General features: G+C 42.1%; 1 protein-coding gene across 1 annotated transcript in view; it reads right to left on the bottom strand.

Annotated features, from left to right (window-relative positions):
- Nucleotides 1-219: 219 nt before the first annotated feature.
- fermt2 (FERM domain containing kindlin 2) overlaps nucleotides 220-13,080 on the bottom strand; it is a 47,773-nt gene continuing 34,912 nt past the window's right edge. The window contains exons 8-15 of the mRNA XM_073482929.1: nucleotides 10,309-10,443; nucleotides 9,664-9,713; nucleotides 8,932-9,056; nucleotides 8,684-8,790; nucleotides 8,373-8,591; nucleotides 3,895-4,019; nucleotides 3,460-3,601; nucleotides 220-2,849 (exon numbers count right to left, since the gene is read on the bottom strand). Coding sequence (XP_073339030.1) covers nucleotides 2,676-2,849; nucleotides 3,460-3,601; nucleotides 3,895-4,019; nucleotides 8,373-8,591; nucleotides 8,684-8,790; nucleotides 8,932-9,056; nucleotides 9,664-9,713; nucleotides 10,309-10,443 — 1,077 coding nt within the window. The 3' untranslated portion in view covers nucleotides 220-2,675. The remainder of the gene's footprint in view (nucleotides 2,850-3,459; nucleotides 3,602-3,894; nucleotides 4,020-8,372; nucleotides 8,592-8,683; nucleotides 8,791-8,931; nucleotides 9,057-9,663; nucleotides 9,714-10,308; nucleotides 10,444-13,080) is intronic.

The raw sequence follows: 13,080 nt of genomic DNA, 5'->3' as shown, positions 1-13,080 counted from the left end.
TTTAGTGGAATTAATGTGTGGTTGACAGGAACTTCTTCATATGTAAATAACCTATACATTTGTGACCTGCTTCCTAAGATTTAAATCTATCCTAAGGCTTTGTTAGTCTTAGTCTGGGATACATGGGATTTGTTGACGACAGGTAAAATACAGAATCACACCAGCCGTATCCCTTTAGACATTCTGCGTTAGGGCAAATGGAAGCCAGAAGACGCTGTCTTTAAATAAAAATTACTTTATTTTTTAAAATAAATGCATTTTTTACAGTCAGAAAACGGAGCAGCAGGACATGCACCGCTGCTCCTGACACTGGAGGCAAACAAAAACAACGTCAGAGAAAACAAACACAGACTAGGCTTGGTTTTCTCTTACCTCTGTTCACTTTTGCCGATTTGTCTCAAACTCCAGGGTCTAAACAATGTAGGCTTCCTTCATACGGACATTATTAAATGGCACACTTCATTTGTGACAAAACCAGACAAATAAGTGAAGTATTTTTTTTAAAAAGGCGCTGAGCAAATCAAATTTGCAGCAGATTAAGTATCACTGTCAGTCTAAAGATTGAGCTAAAAACACAACTCAGGGCCACAAACGGACATTGTGATCCACAAGTGGTAGAAGAGAAAGAAAATCAATAAAATGAAGCAGAAATGGAAGAAAAAAGAGCACATTGAGAAGGCATACGTATCTGTATTTTAAAAAAAAAATTATAATATGTACTCGACAAATATCTTAAATCAAACCTGGAGTTTGAGACTAGTGTTATCTTCATATATATTCATATATATCTTCATCTGAAAACTCAGTAAGACCACAACATAAGCAGGCACAATTCTGAATACTACACATGTTGACAGATGGCTTCCCCCCTCTTTCCCAAAAAAGCAGAAAAAAAAAAACTGTACAATTCTATAAAACGTTTGTGTTTTTACATTAGTTACAAAAAAAATAATACTTCATTTACTGATCCTTCATACTGAGGACAGAAAAAAAAAACGTTGCATATTCATTCTTCAAACTTGGTGACCTTTTGCTGGTGTGTAATGATAAAAACTATAATAATAATAATAATAATACTATATGGTGTGAGAAACAGAATGGCAACAAAAGTAAAAAGGTGGAACATGGGAGTGATGAGCCCTCCTGTTATGTAGTGTACATGCACTTAGCAATGAGGCGTCAGGGGTTTCAGATCTCTGGATGCAATTCCAAACATGCTGTTGAGATTTAGCAACTTGTAACTGTGGTCGGAACAGCAGCCATTAACAGATATGTTTGGCAAAATATCAATGCAGTTTGGCACATACGGTTTTGAATGTGCACTTCCAGGACAGAAGAGGAAAACACCTTTCCTTCAAAGGGGGCTGCCTAAAACTGAGGGAGGCATCTTAAAAAGTCATGAAGCTTCTTTCAATATTTTTAAAAACAGGGTTTTTTTTAAAAGGTCCTTTGTGCAGGATTTGTTTGGATTAAGGGGCAGAAATAGAATATACTATTCATAATTTAGTTTTTTGTTAGTGTACAGTCCAGATCAGACAAACGTATTCGTAAATGTATAGCCGATTCAGCTGATGACAATCTGCAACCTTACCGCTAGATGCCACTAAATCCTAGACACTGGACCTTTAAGAAACTCTACATAGACTTAACTAGAATTAATGACTTCTTAAGATGAACATTATTTGCACAGAGGACTTTAACATAAATTGGAAAAGATGTTCAAACCCACAAAACACTCATCCTAGTGCACTGAACTGTAGTGTGTTTTCAGACACGCTCACTATTAGCAGTCTATTAAATACAAAACAAAACTGAGGCTCTTCAATGTCACACTTGTCGGCTAATACAACGAGACTTCAAGAGAAAGTCGACACAGAGGAGACTATCGATCTGGACAAGCTCTGAAACAAAGACAACGAAAGCAAAAGGAAATTTAACAACAGCTTATTCATAAACAGGACTGTATAGTGTCGAAGTGCTTACATGTGACTTCAAAGAGATTAAACCCTTCATAGAGTGGATAGGATGGACATGTAGTGCTGTGATCAGTGGCCACTGCTGTCTGATAAAATCTGTCTTTTAGGATAAATAATTTGATATAACTGTAAATATCCGTGGCACCACAATTACGATAAGTTTTAATGACAGTTTTTCGTCAGCTCCTTTAGTCCAGTTCTAGAAGAGAGAAAAAAAATGACAGTGAGAGAGAGTGAAGAGGGAAAAAAAAAGATTCTTTGGGATTAAATCTGATTGGTTTTAAAGGGTTGTCATGGACGTAAGTTGATGGCCATCGGTCCAGGAGGAGAGGAGGCAAGGTGGTCGTCGTCGTTGTAGGAAAACAGAGAAGCTTCCTGGTTCGGGTTTGTGTAAAGGCTTCTGCTCAACCACAGGGGTTCGAAAAGTTCATCCATTCACCACAATATTAGTGTTGTAACAAATGACCTTGTCAGCGTTAATGCAAAAAACTATAACAATAAAAACTGTCAGCCATGGCGATAGTGGTGCTGTTCTGGACTCATCAGCACAGCTCCAAAACAATTAAAAAAACAAAAAAACACTGAGAAATAGAATAAAATAAACCCCATACACTGTGGTTCCACTGCCCACCCCACACCCAGCCACTCCCCTCCTGGCCCCTGACCTACAATCGTTGACCCCCGGTGGTTCTGGGCAGCTCAGACCCAGCCGCTGGTCAGCTTATAGAACATCTCCTCATCTAGGGACTCGTTCTGGTCCTTGGCACGCGTGGACAGGAAGATGTAGCCGCCGATGAACTCGTGGACCACCTTACAATCCACCTCGGCGCAGATGAAAGACAGACTGGGCTCGTCTGCAAACTCCACCGTCACCTGGATCACACAGAGCAGAGCATGTCAGTCATGATTCAATGGAAACCAGTGAAATGTAATCCTGCTCGTCCTGCAGACTGTACTTATGAGCAAAAACTGTAATTTGGTTATTACAGATGCCCCATGTTTCCTTCATTACTTTTGATTGTATCCAGAGAATTTTGACATGGATGTTTTAAGTTAATTTCTTTTAACGCTACAATCAGCTTGGGCTGCCTTTTTTTTGTTTGACAAACAGTCAAAAACCCAGAAGATATTCAATTTACTTTCTAAGATGACAAGAAATACCAGAAAACAATTACAGCTGACAACCTGAATCTCTCTGTAACATTGACTCACATTGGACAGTGTGCAACAAACAAAACTTCAGCAGAACCAGAAAAATCTTTTTTATTTCATGTATCTTCCATGTCGCAACCTGGTGCCTACATTACCCTGAAAGCAGTTGGGTGTGTTAGGCTAATAGAGGCTAACATAACCTTAAGAAGCTAGTCTCAAGCAGAGATGAGGAGTGGGCTGCACTTTTGGTCTTCAGCCTTTGGTCTCCTATAGGCTACAAATAACTAGTAAAGTATAAATAATATTTAAGGGTATTCAGTGGGTTCCCTACCATCTTGATCTCCCAGTTGACGTTCCACTGTTTCATGTTGCTGAAGCGCCAGGTCTTGATAGCATCTCCAGTGCTGGCATCCATCCGGATCAGACGGTTGTAGGTGATGCCGATCAGCTCCTCCCGCTTTCCACCCTGGAACCTGCAGAGAAGAAGATGAGAATCCGCTGTGAAATCAAAGTGTGTAGATGCGAGGCCCAGTCTGTGGAACAAACTGCCCCACCACATCAGATCTGCCCCCTCTAATGAGATGTTGACCCACTTCTTTTCTTTGGCTTTTGATCATACTTAAATTGCTACTCCCGAATGAGCTCTCGTGGTGGTTGTTTTACTAGTTTTTACAGGGTTCAGGGATTTTATCTTGAACTCTGGTATAGGCATGGATTTTTTATCAGAAAATATAAAAGCCATTTAACAGGATATGACCAAACTTACTTGGCAAGGAAATGAGTGATTCCAAACTCAGGCAGGGACTGCCACGCCTGGATGAAGCGCATCTTGGCCTCGATGAGACTCATCTGGGCCACATTCTGGTGGGCTTCAAGGATCCGGGCTGAAATCTGACAAATACACAATCGCACTCATTACACACACAACTTTACACTCCAAACTGTAAACAAATGCATCCCATCGCCACGCTTCAACCACCTGATGCACCCGAATCCACACACACACACAAACCCACTGTGTAAACAAGCCGTGGCTGCTTCCATAAAGCCATCAGCACACAAACTGTAAGCCAATAACCAGACAGCTGTGACAGTAACAGTCTACTTCACACAGCACAGACAAACAAATATGAACCTATGAGCCCCCTGAGGAGCCAGACTACAGTTAATGAGCCCAAAAAGCTTCCAATCTGTGCGAGTGTGCATGCATGTGTGTATTCCCCTACTGACCCTAAATCCTTTTCAGGGCTGCAGGCAAAAATTTTATTATCTGATTCAACTAGGGGAGGCGTGTATCACCTAGAGTGACCTCCTGTCTAAGAGTTTAAGGGTTATGAATGTGCTTTTCTTGACTCCAACTCAACACTGGTTTGTGAGTGCAGTATAAAAATCAGCAGACATAAGTAATCCATCACAGTGAACTTCATTTCGCAAACCTCCCACATGCTTCAGTCAGCTACTGATTTGCGTTGCATTCTCGAGCTGTGTCGGAAAAATAAAATGTAGAAGGAAAAAACGAATGAAATGTGGGCGTCGGGAATTTGTTGATGATCATTTCGTTGTTGTGCAGAAGCAATTTAGGACTTGTTGCAGCTTCTCGTAAGCACATCCGCATAAAAATAAAACAACAAACAACAAAAAAAAGATCTTTTCTGTGATGGATTACTAGCATTCAAAGTTTATAGTCTTTCATATTGTACAGACAGAAAAGTAAAACACATTAAAGCTTCCCTCGATCTAAAAACTTTTTGAGTTGTTTTGAAAAATGGTTGGCATCAATGTGTAGAATATGGAACTTGGGTTAAATGGGCTAAAACATGCAAAACGCCTGCAAGGTCCATTTATTTGACTGAATATCCCATTTTTTGTACCCTCACTGCTTGTCCATACCACCAATGTAACGACACAAATGGCCAATGGTTGTATTGATTAGAGGTGCACCGATCCACCTGCCAGGGACTGGAATCGGGCAGTTTTCTGCAATACCGGCTATGATTACGACGGGCCGGTCAGTGTCAGACACTAACACACATGCCATCTGCTACCTGACCAGTGGCCAACTTTTATTAGTTATTTAATAGCCTGTGTTTTTTTTTGGGAGCATACAATTGAACTGAATTTTCCATTAAAAAAAGGTTGCGTATGCTTTTAATTATAGTTCTTAGATAGATCAGAATCAGCTGGTCAGACTTTTAAAAAATTGGAATCCGTCAGGAAAATTGCAATCGATGCATCTCTAGTATTGATAGATTTATGTGTCCTTTGCATGTCTTATGGCTCCATAAAAACATTAAATAAATGACAAATAACAAACAAACTAACACGAAGGATCTATTCTACTGTGACTAACAGCCGCTATGACATGACAGCTGCACTACTGATGGTTAGGTGAGGCGACCCGGACACAAAAAGTGTTCAGAGTTTATACACTCATGCACACACAGAGGTATCTAAGACTTAAAAGGCACCCAGTGGAGACATGACTCAACTTACCAAGTCCCTGATATGGCCTGGCTGAAGATGGGAGGAGGGAATGGAAGAGGGACACAGAGGAATGAAGGAGGCGCAAACAAGAGGAGAGAAAAGAAGGAAAGATTGGACAAAGAGAACAGGCAAGTAAGATCATTGTCGAGGGGAAAGATCCAAAAACAAAGTAGGAGGTCATAATTGTAAAAACAGAAACAAAGTGGGGAAAGGGGATGTTGGAGTCATGCAGTATTCAGCCACAGGAGGGAGAGAGAGCACAACAGCAGTCAGACTGTCATTTATAAGAGAAAAGAGGGAGTTTACGCAACGTTTGTGTGGTTCCACGTTCAGGAAGTGGGAGCTGTACATTTCAGGTCTAGATAATGTCTGTTTATTCTTAACAAGCTTTCACAATGGGGCCATTAAAATAATCACACAGCTTCTCTGTAATTCCTCTTTCATCCACAAGATGGTGGTATGTACTAAGCAGCACTGGGATGAAGGAGTGCCATGTCACTGTGCTCCAGGAGGTTATTATTATGTCTCTAATGTTTGCTTTCTCCAGTGTAAATGTATGGATTTGACCAGAGACCACACTGGTCCAACTAATCTAAAAATTCCTGTGTGTGTATCCGCTGGGAGCTGAGGCACGGAAGTCTCTCCGGACCAGTCATGCAACAGGAAGTCCAGTTTAAGGGAGGTGGGGAGGGGTCGCGGCTGACTGAGAGCGAACGGGCTTTTCCCAGACGGTTTTCCCGCGCAGCATTCTCAGGCACGGCTCATTTCCTGGTGCCCCACGCCCTCTACACGCGAGTACACATGTGTGTGAGTGTGCGGGCACATACACATACTGTACATAATGCCACTACTATTTCATGTTGCGCCTGGGGATACCCCCTATCTGAGTGGGACTGGGAGTGAGAAAGAACACTGCCCCAGACAGACACACACCCTTGTCCTTAAAAAAGTCTAAGTCCTGCCCCCTGTTCATGCTAGCTTCTATTCCAGGCAATGTATTATGTCATGCAGGTTATTTTTTCCATTTGTCTTTCTGAGAAAAACTGATACATGATACATGAGTTTTCTGTCCATATTCTAAAGAAAATGGGGTCAGTGGACAGTGGACTGTGACATCTGAGCAGCTCATGATTTTAACCAAGATAAAACAACAATGATCAGGTTCGCATTCAATAATGAACGAATAAGGTTTTGATGGCACGCAAAATGATTAATGTTTCATCCTGATATAAATGCTGGGCTGGTTAGGTCTTTAACTGTAGAATATCCTCAGAATCATGTTTCAGATTTACAGGAAAACCAATGAAATAAATCCTCTAAGGCAAATAACAGTAGACAAGGATCCGAATGCTTGTGGAGCAGAAGCTAACCAAGAAGTGGACCAGTACTTCTCCCTCTGTCAGACCAACACAGTGACACGACGACGTGGGTTAAACCAACACTGACCATAAGGAACATAGAGGCCGGTCTTTTGCTACGAGGGATCGTTATGTCAAGATTTGGGTTTTACATTTCTAAGATCAACTCTCCTTCATCGAGATATTATCTTTTAAGAGAGAATCATGACTCATCTAAGAATAGATTCTCAAACCTCTAATAGAGGGATTTCCTGAGTAGTCTAAGAAGGTAGAAAGTGACACATAAAGAAAAGGAGAACTGAAACTTCCTTGAGCACTTCTGTCATTTTGGGTTCATTCTGAATTTTTAGCAGCGCAGTGTGTGAGACCGCATTTTCTGAACAGTGACGTCCAGAGATTACAGCGGTCCCATATGAATGGGAACATACTCACATTTCCTGTGTTAAAGAAGTATCAAAGAGACAAAGAACAAGCCTGGTTTGTTTTGTGGCCCACTAGAAGAACTTGCCTACAGCACACAGACTCAACCAGCCATGTTAACAACCATTTACAGGACCTGAATCAATCTTTCTGTCCACCTCTCCCTCTCTTTAGCTGTCCAGTATATTTCAGGCGATGGCCCAGACTGTTTCTGAATCATCACTTACTGTACCACCAACACCCTCCAAATATCTCTTTAACTCTCCTAGCAACATTCCACTTTTCTACTACAACTTAAACAAATCCAGACTGAGTGAGTAAGCTATGAGGAGGTAACACCCGCCTCCTCCCTCCCTCCCTCCCTCACCCATCCCCAGCTAACACGGCTATGGCAGCCGTGTGCTCAGCTGTTCCTTTGTACACACACCAGCCTGTTGCTTACATGCAAATCCGCTGGGCACATTGTGGACTTTACCTAACGCTTGCAAGAAAGTTCATTCATTCTCAGTGTGTAATCCTTACACCTGGTTGTTAAAATGTTTGCTGCGGTCGCTCCTTAATGTTGTGTTTAGACAGATATATTCTGATTCTCGCCGGATTAACTTATCACCTACATGTTCACTGAATGAGATCTCCACTCTTTTGTCTCCAAGCACAAAGGCTAGAGCAGAGGAAGTATCCATTACAGTCCGGCATGAGCAACTCTACTGTACTCTTGTTGAGTGGTTTGGATGTCTGCTGTCCTGGTTTCCCCTTGGACAGAGGGGTGGGGGTGGGGAGAAGGAATGGAGGGAAGAGGAGGAGAGTAAAGGAGGGGGAGTAGAGGGAGGCTGCATTCCAGTGCAAGACAAGCCCGATGCCAGGAGGCGCCCATCTGGGAAGCATCAGACGCTGCTCCGTCTAAACTCCACAACCGACTCATCAAACAAGTACACAAGCTCACACAATACACAGTGACAGGAACACAGTGTGCAAGGCTTACCTGCTTGTTCTTGTACTTCTTCAGATAACGCGGGGACACCAGGCACTCTGGGTTGATATCTGTGGTGATTGGCTCAATGAACTGAGGGTCAGGGTTCATGTGTTGCATCTTGAGGAAGGACAGAATGTTCTGGACTTCCAGGTTGTAAGAGCTGTCGGCCATGGTCTTGCCTTTGGAGGCCAGGCGACACGCAGCCATCCAATGGGCGTATTGTTTCTCCTGGAGAAGAGGAAAATCAAACACTGATGTTTAGAGAACGGCCAAAAGGACAAGAAATGATCGTAAATGGTGCACTAAAACTTGAGTCTTACTGTGTCACACCGGAGCCAGATCTCATTCATGCCATCAGCCACAGGGATTAGCAACTTGATGTTGAATTTCTGACCCGAGATGTTAACATCTGGAGTTACCTCACAACCTATGCATGGAAGCCAAAATGCAGAGTGGAAGAAGAGGCCAAAAGGTCACACCCATTCTTTGGAAACACCAGCATGAAATGAAAAATGTACCATTAAAATTCCTGCATGGATATGAAATGACATCTCTTGTGTGTTTGCACCTCTAAGATTCATTTGGTGAGCAGGTGTCCCATGTGCTTCCTCTTTGCTCTTGTAACAGGAAATTGTGATGTCCTTGAATGTGCACCAGTATTGCTTATAGCCCTTCAGTGTCAGTTTCTTGGGTCTGGAAAATATATAACAGACAGAGGAAGACATGTTAGACTTCAGATGGAAAAAACACCCCCTTTTCTTTATTAGTGGTCAAGAGGGAGAGTGGGGGAGGGGAGATCATACAGGAGTACAAAGGAGGGAGGAGAAAAAGAGGGAGAGCATCTCAAATGCAATGTCAGCGAGGTGAATAGGAAAGGAGCCAGCATTGGACGTGAACATTAATGGAAAACCATTAAAGAGGAAATGCCTCTTGATATCACCCCCTGTGGTTTATACATTTTATGAGACAACCACCCCAGGGGCCACCTGCCTGTCAGCACAGGCTTAAAGCCAAAAATGAATATGGTTAAAAATATGCGTGGTCCAAGTGTAATCACTTTGAAAAGCTAAACTGAAAGCTCAGCCTGCAAATGTCCTTTGGCAAACAATGCTGCCTATTATACTGATGCAAACCAGACAACAGCTTGCTCATTTAGCCCGAAACTTTTATTTCCTGCTTCTTTGGAAGAGTCAGCATCTTTTGGACAAATGCAATCTTTGCACGCACTCATGCACAGTTGCTTTTGATAACAGTGCAAGTGCATGTGGTCTGGACGAGGTGGCTGTGGATGTGGACGTACTTGAAGACTTTGACGTAGTCCGCTAGTTCAGGAATAGACGTGATGTCACCCTAGCAGGAAAGAACAAAAAAACACTGTCAGTTTAAACCTGGAAACTTTAATGTTAAAGTGGTAAAAAAAAAAAAAAAAACAATGACCTCAGGCTCAACTTTGTACACTTTCAATGTCACTGCTCAGTAGAATATGCTAAAGAAAACACTTCTTATGCAATATCTCAAAGCTCAGTTTCCTCTGATAAGCTGTATAAACTTCACAAGTTCTTAAAGCTGGCCGGGGCTGCTATAATAATGGACACACATTTTCAACGTGTTCAGCCTGTGTTGGGTTTATTTGTGTAAGTGTCAAATATCTCACACCCCCAGTCTTTTGTCAGATGCAGGCCTCATAAACAGCAGTGTGTAACTTTGCACTCTCATGGAAATTCATCATCATTTCCCCTCCTCACTGTACGGTGTCTGTATGTTTCTGCTGCTGTTTAATTATCCACGATGACAGGAGACGTCATCATAATACAATAGAGAAACAGAGGGTCAAACGCACTGCCAAGCCGCGACAATTTGGGAAGTAAATTCACATAATGATGTTTAAAGAACGACAATGCATGTAGCCCACAACCAGGCAGTGAATGTGAAGCTGTTGTCATACCAGTGTGTTGGACGTCTTCCCTCCCTCCAAAGTGATCTCCAGGTCCGACAGGGCTGCATCTACCTCATCCACCTCCTTCTCACTGTTATTCATGTGGTTGTCTGAAGACATGATTGACAGCTTGTTGATGTGGTACTGAGAAAAAGAAAGAAATAGTCCCAGTTAGAACCATTTTTTAAATATGTTTTGAGCGCTTCATTTTCTGTGTTAAACCAGGGATTCTACATATTTACATAATATTTATAGCACTTTAATATATGCACCAATAGATTTGAAAATATTACAGTATAGGGAATAGAAATGGGTCCACAGCTTCATGAAAGTTTGGACACACGGGTACATTATGCACTTTAGCAGAGGTTTGGGAGAGCAGAGGCTAGTTGGAGAAAAGGTTATGATTCTGTGAGAGAGATTTCAAAGTCTTCTCACAGCACAGTTACAGCCTACAATCTTCAAGTTGCAGAATGTTTCTATGCACCAGATTCGCTGAAGCCTTCAACAGCCATCCCAAGATAACGGCGTAACAAAAGAACAGGACGGTAGTGATGGATATCGCTTTGCTAGAAATTGTTAGCTTTTCCAACACCTTCATCAGCAGTTTTACTGATATCTATAAAGTTTCCTGCTATGTGTGCTACCGACACATAAACCCTCAAACTTTGTCTTATAAAAGTGAATTGGTCTGTGATAATTGCCACATAAATACTTTAACATGTGTTGGCATTTATGTTAGCAAGTGCTGCCAGTATGCACCATTGAGTTTACCAGCGATGAAACAATGATTTTTATCTTTGAAGGAGATGAAGATGAGGTAACTACTTTCAGGACGAGGAGAGGATGAAGTGATTGATGATGACTCACTGAGAGAATTGAGCCATACTGTTTTGGACAACATGCTCTCTCAGCACGTCTTTAAACTGTAACAGGCTCTGAAAATGTTTTTCCTGTGAACACATGCTAAACTAGAATAAAGGACATTCTTTTGAAACCTCAAACACTGATTCAACAGGATGGGGCCATTATTGAAAACTCAGGATGTTCCTAACGACTTACGTCCCTGACATTTAACCAGAGTTTAAACTCAGTTTAAGCACTCAGAAAACAGACGTGAACACAATTTATTTCTTAAGGTTAATCATGTCATCATCTAATTTAATGTGTACATTAATAACATAAGATTAATATTTCTGGTACTGACTAGCGAGGGTAGTAACATTTTACAGACTAATCGCGCACATCTCTCCTGAAAACCTGACCATGTTTCCCTCTCAGTGTGAGTCACAGACACTAAATACAACTTGTTGACAAATGGTATTTATAATGTCAACCCATCAACAACCCCCCACCAATATATGAATGAACAGCTGCCGAGAGAGTGAGAGATACAGAGGCAGAGTTTGAGGGAGATATGTGAGGCTTTAACCAGCTAAGGTTACAGAATGTGGGACAAAGGGCTCGACATGACGCTCCATTCCTCCGCCTATTCCACTCTGACAGTCTTTTAAAAACTGGGGGGAGGGGGTTGTTTCCGGTTCGGGTTTATGAGTGGCTGAGGTACAAAGTCCAACCTATGCCCCTAAGGGTCAATCACTTTTCTTGACTCCTGATTTTCTCATTTATATGTGCTGGCAACATAAAACATCCAGATGATAGCATCATAGCAACATACTGGTTGTGGACAATCATGCTCTTTATTTAGACCCTGTGTATCACCAGTGAAACATTAGCTAAAAACCCCTGAGCTCATAGTACCCAGCTGAAACATAGTAGCAGCTACCAAACCGCTAACAGACAGGTAGTGACAGAGTAGCCGCCAGTCTAAACACCCAACTCGGATTAGCATCTCTCTCAGGAAGAGTAACAAGAAACCAGTTAAGTGTAATTATAACTGGTCTGATGAAACACACCTAACACCTCAGAGTGTAAGAGGGCTTTAAGAAGAATGTGTGCAGGTCTATGAGACAGGGTCTCACTGGGGGGCCGGGTGGTCTGGGCCGAGGCACTGGGTGCTGTGGCCCGAGATGCTCTATAATTACCCCGGGGGTGAGGACAGGGTGGCGTCCGCAGGTCTTGGCACTCACAGTTTATGAGGGTCAGAAATAGCAAGTGCACCACCCCCAGGGTACAGGGGGCTACCTGAGGGGGCTAAAGGGCATCACATCTGTATATCACTTCCACTGCTTCCCATTTCTCCTCCTCTTTAAACTCGTCTCAAAAGAGAAACTTGTGTGTTTGATTCTACCTGTGACTCTATAGTCCAGCTCTGTGTGAATGGCTGCAGCAAGCTGCCTCAAGGTTTGCAGCATTATATAAAGCAAATAGCCTTGGCCCAGAACACAAACATAGGATAATTTAATGTTGTAGGAATACATCAACATGAACAGTTAGGAAAACTAGAATATAATGTTTAATTTCTTCCGCTGATGACTCACTTGGTCTGGTTTCCAGGCATTCAAAGTGACACTTCCCTCACATAGATAAAAAGTGAGGTACATTAATGTCTAATTGCTTTCATTATTCATAAGATATTTTTGGTCAGAAGCCTAATGACTCCCCTTTTTCTGTTAACTATGAGTCAGAAATAAAAGGTAATTGATTGAGATTCAGGCATATTGAGAAGCCCAGTGGGAATAATGTGTGATAATGCCCCCATTAACTCGTTCTGCACTGTACAATATCCAAGTTTTAATATGCATGCAGCAGCAGAACTGGCAGCCATATAACTCAGCTCTGGGCCGGAAGCCCATCCAATTCATTAGCTTGCGGTTGAAA

The sequence above is a fragment of the Pagrus major genome, chromosome 16 (genome assembly GCF_040436345.1).
Source record: "Pagrus major chromosome 16, Pma_NU_1.0".
In the NCBI taxonomy this organism is placed as follows: domain Eukaryota; kingdom Metazoa; phylum Chordata; class Actinopteri; order Spariformes; family Sparidae; genus Pagrus; species Pagrus major.
This window is presented reverse-complemented; position numbering and strand designations above follow the sequence as displayed.